The sequence below is a fragment of the Tachysurus vachellii genome, chromosome 1, assembly GCF_030014155.1.
Source record: "Tachysurus vachellii isolate PV-2020 chromosome 1, HZAU_Pvac_v1, whole genome shotgun sequence".
Classification (NCBI taxonomy): domain Eukaryota; kingdom Metazoa; phylum Chordata; class Actinopteri; order Siluriformes; family Bagridae; genus Tachysurus; species Tachysurus vachellii.
In genome coordinates this window covers 10,548,337-10,576,126 of record NC_083460.1, presented here as the reverse complement: position 1 = coordinate 10,576,126, position 27,790 = coordinate 10,548,337, and the positions used below count along the sequence as shown (strand labels likewise).

The window sequence follows — 27,790 nt, the reverse complement described above, 5'->3', positions numbered from 1 at the left end:
TTGTATAGTATAGTGTTATTTATGTCTGTACCTTGAGAGTCACAAACTGCTGGAACCAAATTCCTTGTGTGTGTCAACACACTTGGCCAATAAATCTGATTCTGATTCTGATTCTGATGACAAGATGCTGTCAGTTTTCCTTCCATTGACTGCCTTTGTAACTACCACTTTGATGCTTCAAAAACTTCATAAAGGGATCAGAAAACTAATCCATATGAATTGAACGGTTTAGTTACAATTTTCTGTAGAAAATCGATTTCTTGTTATGGTCAAACAGATTTAATTTTCGCGTATTCAGGTTAGGTTAAGCTGCTGCTTATGTTGATTGATCAATGTTTACATTCGAGTAAAGTTTAGATTAGTTTTACGATCTCTTTATGATGTTTTTGAAGCGTCATAGTAGTTACAAAAGCAGTCAATGGAAGGAAATCTGACAGCTGTCATCAAAGATCATCTTTATTTTTCGTTCGAAAGATGAACAAAGGTCTTACTAACCCTTTAAATAAGAATCACATCACAGAAAAAACTACTTACAAGACATGTCTTGTAAAAATCGGAGGGGTCCTCTCCGAGGAGGAGTGGTAGGTCACGAAGAACAGCTGTTCATCTCGCATTGATGTTGGATTTCTACAAAGTTATGAAAATGAACTATTAACAGAACACAAAGCAAACAACAACAGAAAAAGCAACAGTTGTTTTACTATCGAAAAAGAATTATGTGACTGAGGAGCTTACATCATTTTCAATCTGGTTCAGAATCTTCTTAAGTTTGGAGCCATTGTCTCCACCTTTAGCCCTAAAGATATCGATGAAACCTTGAGTGAATCTGTCCAGTTCTTGAAAAACTTCAGTTTGCAGGTTTTTGCCAGACATACGACTGAACTCTGCCAGAATCTAAAAGTAGGACAAACTGACATTAAGCAGATAATTTTCACTGAAATGTGCATGTATTAATTAAACATTAATCTGAAAAGTGGTTCATGAGTTCGCCTGCCCATTCAGTCTTAATAGATAATGGTAAACAAACATGGCTTGATGTTAGCACATGTACTGGCACAGCTACTATGCGCCTGATTTGAATGATTTTTTTGTTAAGTGCACTCTTAGTGAATTAAATGATTTAAATGAACACAGACAATCTGTGTACAGACATTGAATCGAACTGCTTCTGGTAAAGCTTCCATGTTTTAATCTGTAGTGTTTTAACAGCTGAGCCCTCCTTTCACAGGAAAACAAGCAGAGCTTGCACTTCCACTGCATGAATTTATGTCCCCAAAATAAGAGTATACAAAATAAAAAGTTAAAATAAGGTAATAATTGCTTGTTAATTAAGCTATCTTAATTCATGCATTTCCATGTAATCGACACGCGGGCATCAAACGTTCAAGATAGGATGCTCGTTAAGTGTAGGCCGCACGGGTTTTTACATATCATTAATTATAATCCACGAATTTACCGATTAAAATAGCTTACAAACTGTACATAAAACCAGTGTTCAGTAAAAAAAAAAAAAAAAAAAAACAATGTTAGTAAACTAACACCTAGCTACAGTAGTAAACTGGTCTCATTCGACATCATTTGACGGCATCTCCACACCGTGTCCCGTCACATTACGCATGCGCAAGACGAAAATGCGTTTAAAAAATAGTATTAGAACAGAAAAGAGTAAGGACAAGGAAGAACTAGTTAAGGAAACTTAACAAAAGGCCAATAAATATATCAAGCTCTGTTAATACAAATATGATAGACTGTAAAGCAGCTGATCGCCTTGCCCATAAGCTTAGTGGTTTCCCGGTTAGTTTATAGCACAAAGGAAAAAGATTCAGAACCTATAAATACATAGACGCACACACATTGGGACACTTCATCCTATAATTAATATATATATTTGGTATTATTTTATAAATTATTTGCTCAAGACATTTGCAACAGTGTGAACATGCCTTTAGTACAACACACTCAACATACTTAAGTACAATGTACTAAATTTGTAAAGTTTAACTACTGCATCCACCTAAAAGTTCGCACTAATCAGTCTAATCACGTTAAATCAACAAATTTTCCAAAATCAGTTAAATTTACAAGCTTTTCTTAAGTAGATTCAGCAATTACTTTTTACAGTGCATTTGTTTAACACATCTAGTTGTGAATTTAAGGAAATGTCAACATTCTGATCTAATCAACTCTGATTCGTCTTCATCTGAGTATACAGTAGTAAAACGTACTGGGCTAGAACTGCCCAAAGAACTAGCCTAGTCAATCTAACACTTTAAAAGTGGACTGTATATGACATTAGGTTATAAATGTTGTGTATAAACATCATTGATGACGATTGCTGCTTATTGTTGCTTTGGTAAACTCTAATATGGACCAGAAACTAATAGTATATTTTCTATGTTTCGTTGCTATAATCTGAGAACACTCTCTATTTAGAATTTGAATGTTCAGCCCTTAAATCAAATATTTTATTTAACTAAATTGAGTTTTAATAAAAATCCTTATTTTTATAGTAGAAACTGTGCTCAAGTCTAAAACCTTCATGCTGTCTCTAATAACCATTAAGTTTCAACCATCATGTCTGAGTGACGGAGTCTAAAGAATGGATTTGCATAGACATGCGCGTGCGTAAAAAGCTCACCAAAGCGCAATCCGAGCGCCTCCAGCCACCGTGAGACGAGCAGCAAAAGCAGGCACCTGCAACTGAGAAGCGGTTACTGAGAAGCGGAGAAAACGAGCTGGAAACTCACTAGTAAGTGGAAAGATTTCTGTATACATACCAGTCAAACTGAATCGTGTTTTTGTCGTGAGATAATTAAAAGAAACGGATGTTCTCATGGGCGTAAATTTCATTTAACAGTAGGGGGGACAATACATATAAAAATTTCTCATGAGCAATTTTTGAAGGGGCGTCATTATGGTTATTTTCAAAGTTTTTCTTCAAAGAAAGTAAAACTATCATAAAAAATAATCACAACAATAAAAACAAGGAATTAAAAAAGGTTTAAAATTGTATTTAAAATGAATTAAGACACTTAAGAACAGAATAGAAATACAGTGAGGTCAGTTCGGACGTAGCACAGTGCTCATTTAGTAAATGCACAGCTAAACAATATGCTAATTGTGGCCGTTAATGTTAAGTTAACATTATGTCAAGTCGTCCCAAATAAAACAATGCATGGGAAACGGCTTTGTTGTGTTAGTTGCAGTGCACTATACAACAAGCTATTGTAAACAAGCTAATGTTAACTAGATAAGTAAGCTTTTAATCGCTAATATAGCAGATTCATGGAAAATTACATCGGTAATCAGCATTTTTGCCGCAACTAATTTATGAATGACTCTGCAATCAACTACATTAAAGAGAATCGCTTTATTTAAACTGAATAAAATCCCCTACTTAATGAAGCTCAACATTAACTGAGCCGCAGCCACACACCTGACTCGTGTGTGCAGAGTAGGTGAGATGAACTGGGAAAGCAGGCAGTGGGTCAAACCACTGTGAGGAAGGGGAGGGGGAACTGTTTCTAAATGCATTTTTTGCGTTGTTTTTTTTTTTCTTACACAATTATTTAGGTATACATATATATTTTTCACAGTTAGAGTGCGATATTTTTTAAATAATTTTTTTTGGGGGTACAATCCTCGGATGGGGGGACATGTCCCCTCCGTCCCGTCCCCCCGGGATTTACGCCCATGGATGTTCTTGTGACCTTGCATTGGTTAAGATGAAGTTTTATAAAGGTGTTTGTAGGACTACCTTTTTGTAATTCTCTTATAACACACATAAATAACACAAATATAGTTTTTCAAATCATTTTGTATTAATGACTTTTGTATTAATGAATTTTGAATTAGAGAGAATTAGAGAGATTCAGGAGTTATTTTTGAACAAATCTTTGCAAAATCTTGTCCTCCAATGTAATAATTCTTAATATATTTTTACATATTTAATGTATATAGTGGATATAAATAGTCTGCACAACCCTGTTAAAATGGCAGATTTATGTGATATAAAAAAAAAAATTAAACCAAGTGTCATTCTACCCTTGCTGTAAATTAAGGGGGCGCCTGTTTCTCCTCCCGCCGGAGGAGAAACCAATTTAGTACTCAACTTAGTTGAATGGGAAGATTAGGGTCCAGAGCAAAGATCTTGGGTTAACTCTCATGACACCCAGGACCCTGCGCTTTGTGACAAGTTTAACAGGAACCATCCTGACAATCCCTTCATAACCAAGCTCACACTACCTCTCAGCATGGAATATTGTTAATTTACATGCCACTTCTCTAGGCAAAGTATTTTTACAATGGACAATAGATTTTATTTTGAATGTGATACATTGTTGTCACCGGGAGTGACAAGTACTTGCCAGATATTCCTGTAGCTGCATTAATGTTGCCATAATTGCTAAAATATTACAAAGCAGCTTACAAATTCAGGATATATATTTTAAATGTATAACCTTATTCTCATAATGCAATCCAGAGGTGACCTGGATTTAACCTGGGAATTCATTCAGAGAGAGAGAGAGTGTGTGTGTGAGAGTGAGAGTGAGAGTGAGGGTGAGAGTGAGAGTGAGAGTGAGGGTGAGAGTGAGGGTGAGAGTGAGGGTGAGAGTGAGAGTGAGGGTGAGGGTGAGAGTGAGGGTGAGAGTGAGGGTGAGAGTGAGAGTGAGGGTGAGAGTGAGAGTGAGGGTGAGAGTGAGGGTGAGAGTGAGGGTGAGAGTGAGGGTGAGAGTGAGGGTGAGAGTGTGGGTGAGAGTGAGAGTGAGAGTTTGAGTGAGTAACACAGACATGAGGGCATCCTGGGAGATAAAGCAGTCAGCCACTCCACTATCAAAAAACCTGAGTGAAATTGTGAGAGTCGGCCGAGACAGCAATCATCACAATTCATCAAAACCCTCTATATTTATACACCCATCCCATACATGCTTTGTAAGATCTGTGCACACTTATGCAACCAGATTATTGTACATTTTTCTTCTTAAATATTTCCATTTGTTTTTACTTGGATTTAATTGTTGCTAGTGTTGATCATGTTAAACCTGGAGAAAGATTTGAATGATTTATCGTTGTTTAATGTTTATATCACTGAATACTGCAAATTTTACCAGGGGTGTGTAGATGTTTTAGTCACTGTAAGTAACATTCATCATTGTTCTTTGTTAGACAAAAGTATTATGAACAATATTCTGTTTATATTTTATCTACTAAACTGAGTTACCAAATATTCAATTATGTTGATTAATTTAACATTCTGCAGGCCAACACAATATGATGTACAGTACTGCTTATTTAATACTGGGCATTCATAAATTCATATATAATCTAGAGTTAATTGTCAATGTTAATTTCATTCGTTAGCGTAGTGCTATATAAAACTAAGAGGAGCCAAGAGACATGCAAACATGCCAAGAGAACTCTGCTTATATATTTAATTTATATCTGTAGTATGTAATTTTCCATCTAATCTTCTAAGACAACTCTCTCCTTAACCGTCTGTGGCCCATGTTCAGTGTGGTTTTAATCCTTTAAATAGGCAGACTGAATGATTACAAGTTTGAAAACAGATGTGATGCTAAGTTTCAGGACTCACTTTAGTTTAAAATGTCAAATTATTATTATTATCATCATCATCATCATCTTTACTAAGGGTACCATCATTTTTTTCAAGGCCAGTTTCACTAGTTTCTTTTTTTAAACACTAATTTTAGTACATATTTATTTTTTATTGCTTTGTCAGTTTCCAGTTATTTCAGTGTCCATGTGTCTAAGTAGTATGGATTATTAAATTAACAAAGAAGCCTATTTTAGGTGCTGTGTTTCTTTTTAGGTGTCCATGCCCAGTGATCACACCATGAATAGCTACATAATAAATTTCTCCTAACAAAAATATATTTTAAGAAATACATAGGCTTAATGTACTGTATGCTTTCAGAACAAAAGAATCACTGTTGGAATCTGAACCAACTACATGTATCTGGTACTTGTTCTGTTCCTGGCAAACTTGCAGTCTTCAGGGGTTAAATACATTATTAGTTGTTGTCATTTCTGTGTAACAGTGATCAAAAATAAATAAAACAAAGCTGATTTAAGTGATTTCATTATTCCAAAAAAAAAAGTATTATTACACAAAATCATATGCTCAAATACTGCAATTGAGAGTATTATTTTTCCACCTTATAAAAGCAAAGGGTATATACACACATGTGGACAAAATTGTTGGTACCCTTCAGTCAATGAAAGAAAAACTCACAATAGTCACAGAAAAAACTTTAATCGGACAAAAGTAATAATAAATAAAAATTCTATGAATGTTAACCAATGAAAGTCAGACATTGCTTTTCAACCATGCTTCAACGGAATTATTTAAAAAATAAATTCATGGAACAGGCCTACAGTAGACAAAAATGATGGTACCCCTAACTTAATATTTTGTTGCACAACCTTTTGAGGCGATCACTGTAATCAGACGATTTCTGTAACTGTCAATGAGACTTCTGCACCTCTCAGCAGGTATTCTGGCCCACTCCTCATGAGCAAACTGCTCCAGTTGTTTCCTGTTTGAAGGGTGTCTTTTCCAGACAGTATGTTTCAGCTCCTTCCAAAGATGCTCAATAGGATTGATGTCAGGGCTCATAGAAGGCCACTTTAGAATAGTCCAATGTTTTCCTCTTAGCCATTTATGGGTGCTTTTAGCTGTGCTTTGGGTCATTGTCCTGTTGCAAGACCCATGACCTGCGACTGAGACCAAGCTTTCTGACACTGGCCAGCACATTTCTCTCTAGAATCGCTTGATAGTCTTCAGATTTCATTGTACCCTGCACAGATTCAAGACACCCTGTGCCAGATGCAGCAAAGCAGCCCCAGAACATAACAGAGCCTCCTCCATGTTTCACAGTAGGGACAGTGTTCTTTTCTGGATATGCTTCATTTTTCCATCTGTGACGTAGAGCTGATGTGCCTTGGCAAAAAGTTCCATTTTTGTCTCATCTGTCCATAGAACATTCTCCCAGAAGCTTTGTGGCTTGTCAACAAGTAGTTTGGCATATTCCAGTCTAGTTTTTTTATGATTTGTGTCCTCCTTGGTCGTCTCCCATGTAGTCCACTTTGGCTCAAACAACGACGGATGGTGCGATCTGACACTGATGTTCCTTGAGCATGAAGTTCACCTTGAATCTCTTTAGAAGTCTTTCTGGGCTCTTTTGTTACCATTCGCATTATCCGTCTCTTTGATTTGTCATCAATTTTCCTCCTGCGGCCACGTCCAGGGAGGTTGGCTACAGTCCCATGGATCTTAAATTTCTGAATAATATGTGCAACTGTAGTCACAGGAACATCTAGCTGCTTGGAGATGGTCTTATAGCCTTTACCTTTATCATGCTTGTCTATAATTTTCTTTCTAATCTCCTGAGACAACTCTTTCCTTCTCTTCCTCTGGTCCATGTTGAGTGTGGTACACACCATGTCACCTGATAACACAGTGACTACCTGGAGCCCTATATATAGGCCCACTGACTGATTACAAGATTGTAGACACCTGTGATGCTAATTAGTGGACACACCTTGAATTAACATGTCCCTTTGGTCACATTATTTTCAGTCTTTTCTAAGGGTACCATCATTTTTGTCTAGGCCTGTTCCATGAATTTATTTTTTTAAATAATTCCGTTGAAGTATGGTTGAAAAGCAATGTCTGACTTTCATTGGTTAACATTCATAGAATTTTTATTTATTATTACTTTTGTCAGATTAAAGTTTTTTATGTGACCATTGTGAGTTTTTCTTTCATTGACCAAAGGGTACCAACAATTTTGTGTATGTGTGTGTGTATGTGTGTGTGTGTATGTGTGTGTGTGTATGTGTGTGTGTGTGTATGTGTGTGTGTGTATGTGTGTGTGTGTATGTGTGTGTGTGTGTGTGTGTGTGTGTGTGTGTGTATGTGTGTGTGTATGTGTGTGTGTGTATGTGTGTGTGTGTGAGACACATTTACACTGTGTGCAGTAAATCTCAGTAAGTGGACTTACTGTTCAGGTAGCAGATGTTTAGCCACTTACATGAGAGGACATGATGGCCATTAGCAGACAACAAACTCTGCTGACTAGCAAATATGTGCACACACACACACACACACACACACACACACACACACAGACAAACCAAGATAGACTCTATTGACTATTTTTAAAAACATAGTATGTCTGTTTGAGGTCTGTCTTAAAATATGTATGGGTATCTAAAAACATGTGGATATCTATTTCATTAAGTACTAATTAAGATAATTTTATCAAGGAGCAGTGCTAGGTGCCAGCACACAACATCCTAGATTCAAGCATGTACAGAGAATTTCAGGAAAATAAAGGTTCCTGGAGTGAGCCCTTTGAGGTGGATGATTCTGTCACAGCACAAAAAGGCTTCCATTTCGACATGTTCAACAAATACAGGCGCCATGGTCTTAAACTCCCTGCAACCATCAGCACTCCCTTTTTCTCAGTCATTGGATGTTTAATTAACATTTACCTGTTCCCCTTTTTTAGTGTTTTCTGAAAAGACCTGCTGTTTTGGAGATGCTGGGACCCACACATTTCCTGGTCCCAAGTTACATCCTTACACTTTACACCTAATATGTCACATGTCACCCCAGCCATTTTAATGAGTTCAATATTATTTATATCACCTATGTGTTTATAGAGATAGATAGATAGATAGATAGATAGATAGATAGATAGATAGATAGATAGATAGATAGATAGATAGATAGAAACAGACACAAATGTATTTCCACAGCTGCCTTTTGTTTTGCAAATGATTAACTTGTACACTAGCACTTCAATCATCTCTGCCTTCTGGTTGCGTGGCAACATGTATGTGTGTTTGTGTCTTTTAGTCTGTGTATGTGTGTCTTTAAGGGAAGTTCAGAGAAAGACATTTTATGGTGGAGAACCCTGTCTGATGAAGAAACTGTGCTTATTAGCTTTTATGTGTGGTGTGAGTTCAGTAACCATGTTTGTTAACTGTGAAGAAGCAGCACAGTGAAACTATTTGTTATATACTTGATAAAAATCTTTATGAACTCTTTGACTGAGTGAATTTGACAAAATTCATTATGCATAATTCTAATACTGTTTTCCAACAACCTCTCAAAAACCTGCCATTTAAGTAGACCTTAGGCTTATTTAATTAATTGTTAAACAATGCCTTACATGGAAACACTGTTGAGAGGCATCTGAATGAGGGTCTAAGGGTTTGATCAAAACTCTTGATATGATGATTACAAGACATGTTGAGTATGAATTCAGGGTAGATGTGAATGTGTGAGAATATTTTTGTAAATGGTGCCAGGTAAAGGACTAGTATACTGTTATTGTTTGCATCAACTGCTCCCGAGATCAGATCAAATGCATAAGATAAAGTGCTTATTGAACATTAATGAATGGATGGATAGATGGATTAATGAATTAATTATATGTATTTTTATGATCACTTATGGATGATAAACAACTGTAGTACTTGCATGTCTGTGTGCAGGAATATGCCAGGTTTAAGAAACCGTGACACATGGGCTCCACTGCTGCTGAAGAGCTCTCACATTACGTCTTGTGCCAATGGCTACTCGCTGGGAATAACAGCATGCTTGACATACGTTAACACTGACCCAAAACCTGTGGAAGGTAAACACACATATCCACACTTACCCCTGCTAAGAAATAAATATTTGGCCACTGGCAATGTTACTGTATATTGTAATTGAATAATAAATTAATTGAATAAATAATTAAATGAATTAATAAATTAATGAAATAAATAATTGAAAAATAATCTCAAACTGTTTTAAAATGTTTAATACTTGGTTGCAAATCCATAGCAGCCAATGACTGAATTCTGGAACACAGTGGCAGCACTAGACTGGGTTTCTTATCTTTTGTGCTTTTGGCATGCCTTTACTGCAACTCCAGTTCTGACTTCTTTTTGGCCATTTTGCCTTCAGTTTTTCTATTAGCAAATAATATATACAAATATACAATGGATATAAAACGTGTAAACACTTATATCATTATAATAATCTGCTTATTATAATCTGCTCAAATAATTCAATTTCTTTTTATAGTGCTTTTAACAATGGACATTGTCTCAAAGCAGCTTTACAGAAGTTTAGAAAAAGAATAAAAAATGTAAAGTTTTAAAATTAAGTTACTATTTATCTTTAACATTTATCCCTAATGAGCAAGCCTGAGGTCATAGTCATGGTGGCAAGAGAAAAAACCCTGAGAGAATATGAGGAAGAAACCTTGAGAGGAACTAAGTTCAGAAAGGAACCCATCCTCGTTTGGGTAACACTAAACAGTAAAAAATGTAAATGCAAATAATGTCCTTTATACAACAGTTTGTTGGTTGACCCCTTCTAGGCTGATAATGTACCTCAAGAAAGAGATTTTCCGCTGATATTATTCACATTTTTCACCTTTGACAAACAGCTGATATTGCAGGAGACATTTCAAAGGAGGGAGAGTAAATGAAAATCTCAATGTAGGCAATGAAACATTATGTTTGCATACAAGCAGTCAGAGCAAACAAATCAAAATTGTAAAGCAAAAATGGTTAAAAGTCAGGCAAAGATCAGACAATGTACAACAGATGCAACACAGGAAATGTACAACAGACGCAACACAGGCAAATCAATTATAAATCAATTAGCATAACTGATAGAGAACAGTGTCAAAAAAAAGGGATTCACTTTGATTGACTTGGCAGCAGCCAAATGTCCAATTGCTTTTAGGACCACATAAACAAGTGCTGTAATTCATACACTGAACAATTTCAATGCCAGTACCCTCAAATTAGAAATGAAAGCCTCAAATTAAGTGGATGGAAATAAACAACAGGACATGTAGATTTTGCTGCAACACATTTCCCACTACAACTTACTCTCTTAAAATTTTCTGCAATGTGGTCTGTTTTTCTTTTGTGATACAGGAGTGTTTCTGTACCCACTGCGTGAGCAGGAGGTGGTGGTGGGATTTGAGGCAGTTATTTCTGGAAGGCTTCTGAGTGTGGAGGTCCAGAGTCGAGGGTATCTGGAAGACTGCTGCCCTGACTGCTGCCCAGGGCCAGGAATTCGTGGGAAAGAGTGGGCCTGCTGTGGTGGGACAGGTTATGACATACAGTGTTCCAACGGTGAGACACACACTTTCACACACACAGACAGTACTTCAGGGATACATTGTTGTGGAAAAACTCAAATACTGTAAATTTCAACTCAGATTCTGGTAGAAGCAAAGACAAAGACCAACATATTTTTCACTGGTTAATATACCTACACTGCCTCTCATGTACATACAGTAAACGAAAGGTGAGATGCAATCTTTATACCATTATGTTACATTTAATATCTTATAAATCCATATGCCTATCACATTCTGAACAACAGTCTATAAAAGTGTACTTATATTAGTTATTAATGTTTCACATAATGTCTGTTGATGACAAGCAGCTATTACCTTATATGGGAATGTATGGTTTATAGAAAGCATTTTGCAGCACTGAAATGTATGGCCACTGGATAACTACAGGCATAACATAAAGATATATAACTGCTGCTGGTACTCCTTTGTCCAGATAGACTCTGGGTTTGCTGGAGCACTAATAAGATTGTTCAGGGCTAGCAAAAAGTTAAGGATAAATTTTTCTACAGCAGGTAGAATCTTTTTGGTTTTTGAGACCCTTGGGTTTTATATCCATAGATGAATATAAGACTATAGAGAAAAATTTCACCTTTTATTTCCTGATATTTAAATCGACATGTGTTAAAACAACAAATAAACTAACATAAAGACCAGATCTGTGAGAGGAAGCAAGCCACCAAAGCTGAGAAAAAGGGAAAATTGATCAGAGCCATTATACCACTATTGGGCATAGCGACTACAAACATTTGGTCCTGAAAAAAAGAAAGAAACCACTGGTATACTAACAATCAGACACCAACTAATTCACCCAAAGAAAACAACAGCAGTTTATTACAGAAAAAGGAGGCAGAGAAAACAGTGAAACAGTGCTTTATTTACAAGATGGTGGTTCAGAAAAGGAGGAAAATTAAAATGCATTGAGAATGCATTAAAATGCATTAAAATACAGCAGGGAGAAGCAGCGAGGCAGAACCCAGGGAGCATTGTAAGGGGCAAATCCATGTCTAGGAAGCATCATCATTCAACTCTCATTGGTGGTATCTGAAGAGCAGAGAGAGAAATGTACATTAGGAGGCACAAACATAAGAGACCTTAACAAATCTTAACCGATGATAAACCCATGATATGTGTAAAATCAGCATACATTTTATTTAGGCCAAAATGCACTATGTTTTTTTTGTTGTTATTTTGTTGTTATAAATGTATTTTATTTAGGTCATCTGCTGCTGGATGAAGATCTGGAGAGGACCAACTTCATCACAGGCATAGGGATCATTTCTCCCATGGAGGTGGTGTCTATTGTCATCAGTACCACCCTGGAACTTTCCACTTTAAAAAATGGAGCGATACATCTGATATACCCTACAGTGCTCACACCCATTGTAAAAGGTGTAAAAGAAGGGAGATCAAATGAAACAAGGTGAACATTTAATTATTTGTTGTTTTTATCGTTGTTGTTGTTGTTTTCACTTTTAGCTTATGTGTAAATAAGCAATTATGGCCACATAACAAGTATATGACTAGGTAATAAACAAAGTAATGCATGTGTGCATCCAGAAATCAAATAATTTTGTTCCACAATGGCAATTATTCAAGTTTAAAGTGATGAATTAAAATAATTAAAGAATTCCAGCAGCAGTTTCCTGAATTTCTCATTTTATTTTGTATATGTATACAATCAAATTCAAATCAGATTGCAACATCTATAAATTTGTGAGCAGTGAATTAACTAAGATCAATATCAGTATCATCACATATATATAACATGAATATGACCTAAAACATCATCAGATTTTCACACAAGTCCTAAAAGTAAATAAAGTGAACACAGTTAAACTTATGAGCCAACAATTCTATGCTTCATGTAATTATTTAAAAACGATCTAGCATTTCATATCTGTGACATGCAAAAGTATGTGGACCTTTGTTTCAGTATTTGTTGTGAGCCCTTGTGCAGCAATAACTGTAGGTAAAGTATTTCAGTAACTTTTGATCAGTCCTGCACAACAGCTTACAGCAGATTTTAACTCGGATTTTAGTGGGTGTCCTCACATGAATTGCTTGCTTTAGGTCCTTCCACAATTTTTCTTTTGGATTAAAGTCATGACATTGACTTTTGACATTGGCTATTCTAAAACATTACACATCTAAAACATTAAAACATCTGAATTCACTTTTAAGAGGTTTAAGAGTTTCCTTAGCAAGGAGAAAATGTCAGAAAGTTGAAGAGTAATAAGTAAGGTCTAATAATTATAGTTAATAAGATGCTACAGATTAGATTGAGTAGGGGTTATTTTTGGGTAAAATTTACAAATTTCACCTACAACCGTTTCCAAGTTATTTCAAATGGTCCTGAAATGCTTAAGACAATGTTTGTCAGAATGTCATATATTTATTCCTGTTTTACTAATAACAGAGGTTAAAAGGCTCTGCCCCTTTGAGAGATCTACCATGTATCATAAAAAGAAGCAGTGCATCCTTGCTGAATGAGCAAAGAGTGATCTGTCCAAATTAAGAGTGAATTTAAGAGAGAATTAAGAGTTTTTTCTGTCCAAAACTCACCTGCCCACATACTATTAACTCCCAGTCAAGTGGTTTATCCAGACAGGAGTCAAAATAATGTTGTGAAAGCTGTGCAATGAGCATTAATATTTCATCCTATGTAAAAAGTCAGTACACTAAAGCCTAAACATTATTAGATATACACTAGTTAGTACTGTGTCAGTGGAGCTGACTTACACTAGATTTACTAGTGAAAACAGTTTGATTTTAATCAATAATATTTATAAATATATTTAATGAAAATATTTAATCATTTCTTTTGCTAAAATATTGAATTCTACTTAAATTGATGAACAATATAGACACATAAACAATTCATTGCTACATTTTAACGAAATTGTAGGAGTAGGTTTGGATTTCTTTGTAGCGTTAAAGCAACTGCCTGTAGAATGCAACCAGAATGTCATGCTAGTCCATTTCAGATAATTTCAGTTTTCAGTGTTTGAAAATAATACTTGGATGGTGCAGAATAGCTGATTGGCTAACCAGTGAATAAGTGGGAAAATGAATTTTGATTGTAACACTCAAATACCATGTGAAAACATCCTAAAATCTTTATACATATCTTATAATCCATAACTCCTTTTTGGGGGAAAAAATAAAAAGCAAGTTAGTCCTCCAAGTGCTTAGAAAATATGACAATAGGATTTTATGTATTGATAATTATAATAATTAATCTTAGCTCTTTCTTTTTCTTTCACCTTTTTCTCCCACCGCCACTGAAGTGCAACAAGGTGTTTTAGGGGTGTTTCTGGTAAGCAGGAGAAGATGCTGGAAATGAATGAGCATTGCATTCATTCACTATTTTCTAGCCCTGCAACCAACCTCACCCCCTATGAGCTCAACTTCCAGCTGCTGGTTCGAGGGGCTTGTCTACTCGCAGGTAACTTTTAAATTCGTATTACATCTAATAGCTCATATCATCCAGGTATATGAATTTCTGCTAAGCTACTTAAATCAAATGGGAGACAAGTTTATTCTAGTTTAACTTTATTCTAGGGATGGACAGCAAAACTATATCATCTATTAGAGTGTAAAAAAATAAAACATGGCACATAGGCTCCAATAAGAACTCTTGGCATACTTGTAAAAATGGCCTTATTTCCAAATAGCAAATGGGGAATTGCTAATGAGATTAAAATATGGCAGGTTCGTAAGTCGAAAGACTTCGTAAGTCCATTGGCATGCATAAATGGAAATGCAAACGGTTTTCATTTGCGTTTGTATTATGTCACAGATTTTACAACGACAAGTAGGAAATGCAATTGCAAATATAATTTGCAATTTCTTTTTAATATTGTCCGCAAAATCGCTCCATAATTTTTGTTCAGTCAGTTAAATGAAATCACAACATTGTTCACCAATGAAACGCTGTTTTATTTTTTAAATGTGTTAGGATGTCACTTGATTAAGATATACACTGTGTGGTTACTCAAAGCTGTGAGAGGATGAACACAGACACAAGAGAAGTCGGGGTGTCAACAGAAGCATGATTTATTATTATGATTATAACAGTATAGAAGATAAATAACCCAAAGAAGGCACAACACCATAAATGAAAAAGAGGGGGAGCGTAGAGTAAAGCTGCAGCAGCCTGAGCACTGGAGAGGTGCCTTTGTCCTTTGCGGCAGCAAGGCTGAAGACAGGTTTCCAACAAGGCATTTACCACAGCTTGACCCTGGAGACTGGTGGCATGCGGCAGGTTCAGGAGATTTTCCTCTTCTTCCTCAGTGGCTTCCCTGGGCAATCTGTCAGGGAGAGCAGAAAATGTGCATTAGATTCCACTGCCACATAGCATATGTGTTCTCTCTCTGAGTGTGAGGAGTTTGCACCGGGGACAAAACAGGACAAACGTGGTTCCTAATTGCCACTGTCCATTCAGCACCACTGCAGTATTACCACCCCCACAATGCACCCCCAGCTCTGAGGCTAGGCGTCTGGATAATCAGTCTCCATTTCCATTTTGGACTGACGTACAGGACCAGGTGCTAATCCCGTTCGAAGATTTGGGGTGGCCTCGAATCCTGTCTCTGATGTGCCCAGGTGGACCAGGAAGGGGAGGATGAAGTCTTGAGGAGGACTGAAGTTGAGGAGGACTGGGCCAATGGTTAAGGCTTTTTCTAGGTCTGCTCTGTCTCCTCAGTCCATCACACTGCCTTAAGTTAAGTCTAGCACAGAGATGAACTTGGCTTTCCCAAATCTCTCCAATAAGTCATCCATCCAGGGAATGGGGTACTCGTCAAACAGTGGAGTACCTGTCAAAGGCGCAGGCTTCCATTGGGCTTAAACACAATCAAAACGAGTTTCATGGGGCTAGACCAGGGGCTGGCAGACTCCTTGATGATACCTTCTTGTAAGTTTGCATACTACTACTTCTATGGTCTGACGGTGGGCTTCAGGGACACAGCACAGCCGCTGCTTTACCACTGACTTGGTAGGGCATCTTGATCTTGTGTTGGATGAGGTGGGTTAGGCCTGGGGAAGAGAGGAACACATCTGCATATTGGTCCATCAACTCTGTTAAGTCCTGTTTCTGGGACAGAATGAGATCGCCCCCTGCAACAGACAGCACAGATTGACCATGAGAAGTAACATAATGGACGTACCTTGATCCATTAGTATTTCCTTTGGAATTCCAACTTGGCTGAAGAGGAGCATGAGCTCTCAGCCGATGATTCTGGTGGTGGCTTTCCGAAGTGGGACCGCAATGGTGTTTTTGGTGGCATATTCAACAACTTACCAGGATGTGCTCGTGATCTCTGGCTGACTTTGGTAGCGGCCCGATGAGATCCATGCCTATATGCTTGAAAGGTACACTGTTGATGGTCATGGGGATCCCACTGCCTAAGGTCCCTTATCTCTCTGCAGGTGCTGCTCCCCACACAGAATATGTGTTCTCTCACTGAAAGTGAGGAGTTGGCCAATGAGGTTTTGGCATGCTTTTTCTCTTTTTTTGCTCTAAGGCTGTCCAAAACAAAAGTGGTGCTGAAATTCTGCTGTCCGATCAGCACCAATGCAGTAGTAGTTTTAGGAGCAGTACAAGTGTTGAAAGAGTTGCTCCCCAATCACAACTGATATAACACATACAAATGATCTTTAAATTGTCTACAATCTGGACCAAAATCTTCCAACTTGGGTTGTGAATTGACACAGGCCAGCGTGTGAGACTCATCTAATGTTTGCACCTGGCCCTAATGTAAAATCATAAATTCAATATGTTTAATGCTTTCCTCTGATCTGATTTTTAAAGGAAAATTTTGAAGAATTTTCACAAGGTTAATAATACAATTATTATATATCAACACTACCTCAGCTGTCTTTCTGTCCTCCTCTGTCTATATCCATGCTTACTTATCTGTACACCATCCACCTTACTGAGCTTCATCTACTGTAGGTGTCTTCATTGTCTCTTTTTCCTCTTGACACTTTCACCTCTTACTTCTCTGATTCTACTCAGGTCTAGAAAGCCCAACCCATGCACTACGGGCAGATGCAGACCCCAGTGCCCAGTCTGCCTCTGCTACTTACATCACCCTTGCGGAGGAGCATTTGTATGACCGGCACTTGGAAATAATCCTCCATCTGAGCGGTGAGAGGAGTGACACAAAGACTATACAATTACACTATAAATGTACACGATAAATAAATATTAAGCAATTACATAATTGTAATGTGTTTTGGAAGGGTTTTGTGAAAGAGCAAACTGGATGCAGTCTTTGAGATCATAAATTGTCTTCCCTTTATTTTTATCACTAACTTATCAGCTGGCCCACTTTATATATACAGTATGTGGACCACCTTAAAATTCCACATATATGGAAGTGTATCACCTGAAACTTTGTGTGAAGTGCCACTTTATGTGTGAAGTGCCAGATACCATTGAAATGGCGATGGAGCCATTCAAGCCACCGGAACAGGATGTGGACAGGGAGTGTACAGCATGGGGAACTCATCTCCCTCCTCCACCTGGGAAAACACAGCTCTTAGCCCCCGTCTGATGTGTCTGTCTGTAGAGAGAAGTCAGGGGAAATTTTAAAGTGGCACACCACATACTGTAGTACAGATTTTTCCTCTTGAAAGCCTATTGGCATGACTTCATCCACTGGACCAGATCTGCTGCTCCATTTTTTGCGGGATCAGTCAGAAATAATTACAATTACAAATTTTCCATCCATCCCTAAATCAATTGCTGCTGTTTTATCAGTTTAGACACCTACTCATGGCCTAAGTAGAAGCCCATATATCAAACTTCCACACATCTAATCACATTCTTCAATGTAATGTTCTATGAGAATAGTGTGACCAGGGAGAGGCAAGAACAGTCTGGGGAAATTCCCACTGCAACCTGGCAAACTAGATTTACCTCTAGTCCCAGTTTCTCCCTCTCTGGAACCTGTCGGCAATGCCATAGTGCATTCTCGACTCATAGTGAACATCCCCAACTCATCCGTGTGACCTTGAAGGCACGTGATTTTCCATTTCACACGTAATTTAGAATTTAGCAAACTGAACAATTTATCTCCTGGGTAGTGTGTTTGAGAAGGGTATGAGGAAAGAGGAAACTGAAGGCAGGCTTTGAGATTACAACTTTTTCTCTCTTTTCTCTAACTTGCTGAAAAGTGGTAGAAATCATGGTTCTGACTTGTATATCACAATATACAAGTCAGAACCATGATTTCTACCGCTGATTAATTTTGATTCTTGATAAAGATGTTGGAATGTCCAGAATTTTTGTGGATTTGGTTGTCTAGAAGCAGTAAGTTTAGTCAGGAAACACAGATAAACAAATACAAGACTCATTTTACATTTACAGCATTTGGCAGACGTCCTTATCCAGAGCGATGTGCAAAAGTGCTTAAGTCTCGATCATTGAATGCATTAACTCTGGTTCACTAGGCTATAGACTTAAGATACCATGAGCCTAAATCACTGTTCAAAGTTATTATTTATTTATTTATTTATTTATTTAAATATACACACATACAACAAACAGGGATGAAAGTGCTAGTTGAAGTGTTTCAGAAATAAGTAGGGCTTCATTTCATTTACATTTTAAATGAAGCAATATTTATGTTACTAATAGAGCCTCATAACCCTTTGGTCATTTTGGAGAGGGGCCGGCTTGACTTCAACCAGTATGAGCAGCAAATCAGTGCTCGCCCTGATTTCATTCGTCGTGTCCATAAAGAAGCAGAACCTGAGAAAAAAGTAAGATACCTCAGTTGACCTCTTTCACTAATCTATTTTTTTCAAATTATGTTGTGTTGTGTATTGAAATCAGAGAAATCAGTACACTAATATTTAATAGTATACTAAAATTACAAAATGTAAGAAATATTTATAATTATATATATTTTTCTAAATGATTCCTTCCATCTTTTAGCACATTACTCTGTTCAGTCATTTAAATTACTGCTATGAACTTGTTTTTGATGCAGCAATTAACAACTGTCATTGCTCATCAGCTGGAGTATATGAGAAAGCGTTACCACAAGGATGTGCTGAATAATCCAGTGCTGATGTTGAACTTTTGTCCGGATTTGCTGTATGAGCCTCCTGCGCTCCAGCAGGCAACAAGAGAGGTTCTGTTCCTCATCAACTGCAGCAGGAACATAGCACAGCTAAGCATCAATAAGATCAAGGTGCAGAATAAATATCTATCTTTCATGAAGACTGTTTTAATGTTTTACATGAACTTTTAGGCTAACCTTGAAAGTCATGTTACCTAATCTCTACTAAGAGATAATCTCTACCATTGTTCTCATCTTTCAAACAGGAAGGTATGCTGGTGGCCATTAAGAGCCTTCCTAGTAACACAATGGTAAACATCACTGGCTTTGGCTCCATCATAAAGCCTTTATATGCCTCCAGCAAGCCCTGCACTGATGTAAGTGCTCAGTTCTTCCATGTGTACCATCGTCTGCAAAATTTAGATCCATTTACTAACTCATATAAGGGAGCTTATGAAGATTGATAGAAGCATTTAAATATTAACGATATGTGTGTTTATTAGTCTTCCAATTCCAAAGTGCAAATCTGTCACCAGAACCACATATAATTTACTGACAAATAACACTTTAGACGTTAACTTAAGCTACAACTCCGTGGAGTGGTGTGGTGTGTGTTTGTGTAATGGTCATTTATCTGCAGGCAACCGTTCTTGTTGATAAGAGTCTGTGTCCTTGTTGGCACAGCAGGTTGCTATGGTAGTGCAGTATCAGGTTTTAGCTGTTCCAGGGTTAAAGTCACATGTAGCCAGATGGTGACCTATTTGACATTTGCATCATGTATTAGCCAGAGCAAAACTATCATACAAAATTAACCCATCAAGTTACCTCCAGCTATTAAATAAACCTCTGCCTGAAAAATTTGATTTAGAGGTGATTTACCCATCTAAAAATTTCTGACTGTTCCGATTGCATGTATATAGACTGAACTCACATATACAAAGGAAAATATTTGTTTTCACTAATGTTTTAGGCTTTGCACTTTGGCACATCACTCTCTATTTAGTTTAACTAGCATAAAAAAAGTACATAAGGTGTTCCTTTTTTCCAGGTAAGAAATGTCTGTGTGTAGTTTATCAAAGATTGTGTTATCAGTAGTTCTGTTATAAGATGATCTCAGAAGATCTAAGTTGGCAGAGACAGGGGTGTAGATAACATGCTTCTCAAAACACTTGCTGATGATGAAGGTGAAGTGCTACAAGTTCATGGTACAAACACAAGGTGTACTTCTTGAAGTAATGGCAGATCAAAGAAACATAATAAAATATCTTTGAGCACACCAGCTAACCGATTTGTGTATGCTCCAAGAGTGTGGCCAGCTCTGTGGCATTGTCATAGACAAGTGCATTTTTTCCTTTTATTCCTACAGTATATTTCATAAATTGAGTGAACACACCCTTTCCTCCAGTTAAACGTGCATTCCTGATATGTGCAAGTGCCATTTAATAATAAATAATAGAGAATAATCAGTTTAACATTTCATCTTCTACCGCTTATCCGAACTACCTTGGGTCACGGGGAGCCTGTGCCTATCTCAGGCGTCATTGGGCATCAAGGCAGGATACACCCTGGACAGAGTGCCAACCCATCACAGGGCACACATACACACACTAGGGACAATTTTCCAGAGATGCCAATCAACCTAGCATGCATGTCTTTGGACCGGGGGAGGAAACCGGAGTACCCGGAGAAAATCCCCGAGGCACGGGGAGAACATGCAAACTCCACACGCACAAGGTGGAGGCGGGAATCGAACCCCGACCCTGGAGGTGTGAGGCGAACGTGCTAACCACTAACCGTGCCCCCTCAGTTTAACATATCTTACTTTATTTTATATTTATAGCAACTCCTAATAAATAAATTCTAAGACAAGAAAAGACAGCAAAAAATGTATTAACTTCAAGTTATTTGTCTTTACACAACAAGATACTAATTTCTTAAACTTATGTAAACATTCAGAAAATTCAGAGCATTTGAATTTGTATTTGACAGCCTTACAGTAAGGCGCATTAGTCTATTATTAGCTAGTGTTAATATATGTTATACAACAAATCTGTGTCTTAATAAATATGCTATGCCTAAAGAATTAAGCTTTATTTCTTTAGTTTTGATGCACATCAATCAAGAATCAAGTTTTTCTTTTGTTAACATATCATGTCACATTCTTGTTTCAGTAAGTATTAGAAAACAGTGAAACTGTGACAGGACATTCTTAAGCCCTTTTGGACACTTTAAAAATACTACCCTTTGTGATGTTCATGGACAAAAATATCCACTAAATTAAACTTATAGAAAAAATATATCAGATTTTGCATAAATCTGTTAATCAACCTCTTTTCAAATCAAAACTACTAAATCTTTTTAATATAAAAAAGTGAAAAGGACTTTTATTTTACCTTTTATTACAGTATTGGATATGTCAAAGATGATTGATAAAATTGTTTTTATGTATTATTGGTTTTTGTGCAGCATTACATTTTAATTATTTAATTTTTTCCCAATGACTGCCTTTATATCCGTGTTTTTTCAATGCATGGCCATGACATGAAAAAAGCATATATTCTTTCTTGTTTATGATTCCCTCTGCTAGGAAGAGGTAAAATTTGCAATTTTTACTGTTGACCAAAAAATGGGCCATTGACCCATTACACAGACCTTTAAAAAAAGCTTATTTTCAGGTTTTTTTACATGGAGTTCTATGGAGTAATCACAGGTGTCTGTGTGTGTGTACACCCATACACACAAACACAAAAAAACACACAAGCAAACACACTGATATCCTCCATACTGTAGAACTCAACGTAAAAAGCCTGAAAATAAGCTTTTTTTGCACAGGCCTGTGTAATGGGGTAATGGCGCCACCTTTTTGTCAACAATAAAAATACAAATTTTACAAACTTTCCTGCTGAGGGAATTATAAACAAGCAAAAATGCATGTTTTTTTTCATGTCATGGCCATGCAATGAAAAATGTGGTTATAATGACAGTCGATGGGGCCCACAAAAACTAACAATGCATAAAAGCCAATGTTGTTAGTAATCTTGCATGATTACTATGATCGTTATTCATGATATGTTTTAGGAATCAAACGAAGACTCTGGTTTTGTTGCCAGAGAAATAAGGTTTTTATTATCATGCAATAACAGCCTGAGCCGGTCTGCAGAGAGACTCCCGATCTAACTCATCGTAGTCAATATATAGGTTGCCCATACATTCCTACACGTCAACATCTGTTTCATATCTAGTGACCCTGTGACTATAAGCACTGTGGGTCCACTCTTCCTAGGTCTAGGCTACGTTACCATATATGGTTACATTCCAATGTACATACATTGGACACATTAAGTTACAATATGCCATATTGTATACCATACCATATCACCCACATTCCTGTGTGCACACACAGACACCTAGCTAATTTCCATGCTGATATTGTTTCTACATATCACGATGAATAAAATTCATCTACATTCCCCACTGTAGGACTTATAAGTCCCATCTCAATTGTTCTTACCTAGAGTGCAGATCCATACTTCAGTCTTCTTACACTATCTAGCGCTTAAATTAAATCACTGAACGTTTATCAATAACTTCACTATGTATCTGCACTCTAGTGGGGAGTCGGCCAAACCTCTCCTTTCTCTTGTGACTAGGAAGGAGTTAAAGACTCGTCCTCCATAGCTTTTAAAAGATACTATACTATCCACTATACAGTGGTATCTCATGAGCACTTCCCTATAATTGTCCTTGCTACATAACTCACATCAAACTGAAATTGGAACATGCATAATACAACATAAAACAGAATTCAGCATCAAATTGAATGTTCTTGTAGTATAACTGTCTTCGACCCAGATACGTTGTGCATCATAGAGGGCCGCCTTTTGGGAAGAGGTCAGGCTAGTACTTTCACCCAAGGCATGGCTCCTCAATAATCCTCTTCTTCGTCCTCATCCGAGGTAGTTGATTCCTCTTCCGAGGGTTGTGAATAGCAGTCATGCAAGCAAATGTCCTTACTATTCTTCAAGAGTGTTTCCTCGTCCTGCCATCTTAATACTTCCATTTGTCGAACTACAGCTTTCACGACTAGTGACTTTAATATAGGAAGCACACAACAGAACAACAGTCCTCCCATTACTATTGAAATTCTCTAAAACATTCCTAATTTAGCAAACCATGCTCCCCAATTTCCCAAACTCAGATCTAACCAGTCCCATATTTTCTTGTCTCTCCCAGCATTTATTGTGGTTTCAAGTCTTAAGTTTTTAACTTAAGCATCACTTTAGTAAATGCACCATCAGGAGTTTAGGGATATAAGTACAGCACTGGTCCCCAAACAATACACATACCCCTCATTTATCTGACAATAACCATTCAAGAGCCTGTCTATTTTGCCATATCATTGTACTTGTTGCACCTTGTTTTGAAGGAATACCCATGGGTTGACCAATTGAGTCTAAAAATACTTTATGATCAGGTTGGTAGGGTCTTTTATCTCGTTTTTTATTTTCATCCAACTTTTTATTCTCATCATATTAACCTCCTGAATTAGTCTTACCCTAGTGCATATTCCTTTCCATCCCAATGGTAAAGAGGCTAGAAAGCATTATTTTCCACAAACCCAAAAATAATCTGCTACTACTATTGTCTAATCCTTATATATTTCTATTGAGTGTGGTGTTATAGTTTGGTTCACACAGTTTTCTACAATAATGTTCATTCCTTTCCTTAACCCTTGGGCTTGATGTATTGGTGCTCTGACAGCCATATCTGATTGCCAGGCAGAGGTTTTATCTAGATACCAAGTAGTGGCACAGTTTCCTGTGAAGTCTCCCACATCATAAGTTCCTTCTGGTTTGGTAAAACACTCATATTCCTGGGCATTTTCTATGCTATACCATTTTGGGATGTCCACTCTTCTATTTTGTGCTTTAATGTTTTTATTCATATCCCAATGTGTGCACCAATTCCTCATATGGGGTCTATTAAAGTAGTTTTTATACAGGGAGTTACCTAAAAACGTTAAGCATTCAGCAGAACAATAAGGTCTCTATGACTTAATGTCTAAATGACGGAAGTTTCTATGAAACTCAGCACATTTTTTATAATCGTGGAGTTGGAACTATTGTTACTTTGTTTAAGGGTGATTTGGAGCACAATAGGCAGTTTTCCACACCTGCCTCTCTTGCTGTGAATGCTGCCCATTTGTACCATTCATTATTTCCTGCTGTTTCCCATAAATGATCTGAATCATTATCCTTTACATTTATATCGCTCACATGATGAGTGCTTCTGCGTTGTTTGGATTGGTTATGGACTGTGTGTGGTTGCTGCTTGCCTGGAGATATTATCAAGTTATTATTGGGTCTGGTTGAAGACTGGAAAATGAATTACGGGGAAGCCTGGTTGGAATTATATGAGGGGGTACTGACTATAGCTTGATTTATCGTCAGGAATATGACGAGCATCAGACATGCCAACCAACTTGTTTCCCTCATTTTGCTTACCTTCTTCAACACGTCCTGCAAGGATTTCAAGACTTTGCACTTTATTACCCTGGGATGCTGGCCTCTCCTCTCCCGCTTCTCTTTCAGCACTTACTTTAGTGAATCTTGTACAGTGGTTCAGATGCCACATAGTTTTGCCTTCCATCTGAACCGCTGTTGGAGTGGCTGCTACGACTTTGTAGGGCCCCTCCCTTCTGGGTTCGTTCCACTTCCTCTTGAACACTCTCAGATATATTTGGTCTCCTGGAACAAGTGGGCATGGAGGGTCTGCCTCCTCACTTGGCTCCTTGCTTTTCTCTTATGCATAGATTGCTTTATGTATTGCAGTTAGTTTTTTATATAAGACCTAAGTTCCATTTGCAATTGTCCTTTATAGGGACCTCTGTAATATGGCACAGGCATGGGTCGACCCGTAACCATTTCATGCGTGGTTAGGTGCGTGCTTCTGTTAAATTGCATGTGATTTTGTTAAGTTTGGCCTTGAGGGTACCATTTATTCTTTCTACCATACCTTGTGATTGTGGATGGTAGACACATCCTAACCTTTGCTTTATTCTTAGATGTTGCAGTACTTGCTTTACAGTTTTCTGAACGAATGTCGAACCATTATCTGAACTAATCTCTGATGGAAAGCCAGATATAGGTATCACTTCCCTTGTGAGGAATTTGATAACTGTCCCTGCCCCCTCATCTGCAGATGATACTGCTTCTGCCCATCTACTAAATCTGTCTATTATTGCAGGCATATACCTTTTGCCTTACACTCGCTTTATCATATCCACATAATTCATCACTAAGTGTTTAAATGGACCTTCTCGTACCAGTATTTGGCCTATAGGTGTCACTGTACTATGGTCAAATCAATAATCCCCTATAGGATTCTCTGGGCATCCCTAATATCCATGGTTTGTACCTCCTCACGGGTTCACTGGGCCTTGGGCTGGACCCTGAATATATTTTATATATTTAATATAAAAATAAAAATAAAAAAACTCTGAACAGTGTTTTAGACTCATGGTATCTTAAGTATGTAACCTAGTTAACCAGAGTTAATTTATGCAATGATAGAGACTTAAGCACTTCTGTATGTCGCTTTGGATAAGGGTGTCTGCCAAATGCTGTAAATGTAAATGTAATCTTTGACCTATCCAAGACTCTAATAATATGTAAAAAGAAAAAAAAACAGTTTTTTATTTATGCATATATTTGGTCTCAAAGTGCAGGTACGGGTTTAAACTCTAAAAAATAGAACATTATAGACCTGGTCAAAAATTCGAAATACTCTTTCTAAAGTACATGTTATATAAAGGTTTGTCCCAAAAAGGCATTCCTTTAGCTGAAACACAGAGAAAGATATGGCCAAAAAGGGGGAAACTGTGTCCCCTAACGGACAAAAACGTCCTAACGTGTCCAGAAGGGTTAATGTAATGTTGACCTGTGTAAGGCATTGACTACAATAGTCTTAATTTTTATCTATAAATCCTCATCTCTGTATTTATGTCTTTATGTTTGTGTTTGTATTCAAAAGATTATTATGGCCCAGGTATTAGATTATGTGCAGAGGTTGCATGTGGATCAGGGTGGCAGTAATCTGTTGAGGGCACTTTCCTGGGTGTACCATCAACCTACTCATCGTAGCTGTCCTCGACAGCTCTTCATCCTCACTGATGACTCACTCAGTAACGTCGGTCAAGTTCTAGAACTAGTCAGGAGGAACACTAGTAATGCCAGGTAATGCCAACAACAAAAATACCAGCTACATCAAGTGATTAAATCATAACCTCCAGCAACACTGGAGGTAAACACTTGGGCTTGTTCATGAAAATTCTTTAAGCAAAGTGTTGCTTATAGTGAGGGATTTCTAAGAAAATTCTAAGAAATGTGGGTGTTGCCCCTTAAAATTAATGAGAAGATCCTAGTAAAGATAAAAGTTACTCATAAAGCATCTTTTATATCTAAACATACACATTTTTAAGCTAAACTAGGAGCTCTCTGCGATGCGATGAGCTCTCTTTATATTCATAAAGATTCCAAGAATCATCGCAGAGAGCTCCTAGTTTAGCTTAAAAATGTGTATGTTTAGATATAAAAGATGCTTTATGAGTAACTTTTATCTACTTTACTAGGTAAAATAGGTAATTTACCTACCAGGGCCTGTATTCACAGGCCCTGGTAGGTAAATATGTAACACTATTACCATCCTTGTTAAACATGAAGCACAGACAGGTTCCACTTTTAAATTGAAATATGTGTGCTACAATAAAATTAAAGTCAATATCTCAAGTAAACAGCCATGCACAGCCAATTCTGTGTTGATTAAGATATTTATGATTAAAGGCACCTTATGAGTTTTTAAAGGGGTCCTGGAAGCCTCTTTTAAAAAGAAAACCCTTTTTTAAATGGTTCTCTTTGATACTTTCAAATAGCAGTGGGCAATCTGAAAAAAAATCATGGTTTTCTTTTAGGCTGGATTAATATTTTATTCATTTGTTTGTTTATTTTACATTTTGCAAGCTACTGAACAGAGCAACCAATGGGTTTAAAGATGTAGTGTTTGTGTGTGTGTGTGTGTGTGTGTGTGTGTGTGTGTGTGTGTGTGTGTGTGTGTGTGTGTGTGTGTGTGTGTGTGCGTGTGCGTGTGTGGTGTAGATGTTTTGCACTGGGTCTAGGCTCAAGGGCCTGCAGGAGGCTCCTTCACGGTGTTGCCAAGCTGACTGGAGGAAGAGCAGAATTTCTCTGTGATGATGAGAGGCTACAGCCAAAGGTGAGACATCACAGATGGCATCTAGTGGAAACACAGTAAGAATATTTCTAAAAAATGTTTCTGTAAACCAATAATATAAATATATCATTCTATAGCAAGATTAATTCATTTGAAAAAATATGTAATATCGTAATATGTCATTTCAACAAATGTTTTTTACATTTTTAAATTGTTAATATTGGTAATATTAATATTAAAAATAGTAAGGACTTGGAATCATGTTAACAATTACATATGACAGTGAGGCAATTGAGTACCACATTATTTAAT

The 27,790-nt window shown here is 37.2% G+C and overlaps 1 protein-coding gene across 1 annotated transcript in view; it reads left to right on the top strand.

The window, feature by feature from the left end:
* Positions 1-2,637: 2,637 nt before the first annotated feature.
* The window catches only part of vwa5b2 (von Willebrand factor A domain containing 5B2), a 40,422-nt gene continuing 15,269 nt past the window's right edge, over positions 2,638-27,790 (top strand). The window contains exons 1-11 of the mRNA XM_060871898.1: positions 2,638-2,749; positions 9,526-9,668; positions 10,972-11,172; positions 12,396-12,600; positions 14,468-14,625; positions 17,200-17,331; positions 18,826-18,950; positions 19,208-19,384; positions 19,519-19,629; positions 26,285-26,487; positions 27,406-27,520. Coding sequence (XP_060727881.1) covers positions 9,530-9,668; positions 10,972-11,172; positions 12,396-12,600; positions 14,468-14,625; positions 17,200-17,331; positions 18,826-18,950; positions 19,208-19,384; positions 19,519-19,629; positions 26,285-26,487; positions 27,406-27,520 — 1,566 coding nt within the window. The 5' untranslated portion in view covers positions 2,638-2,749; positions 9,526-9,529. The remainder of the gene's footprint in view (positions 2,750-9,525; positions 9,669-10,971; positions 11,173-12,395; positions 12,601-14,467; positions 14,626-17,199; positions 17,332-18,825; positions 18,951-19,207; positions 19,385-19,518; positions 19,630-26,284; positions 26,488-27,405; positions 27,521-27,790) is intronic.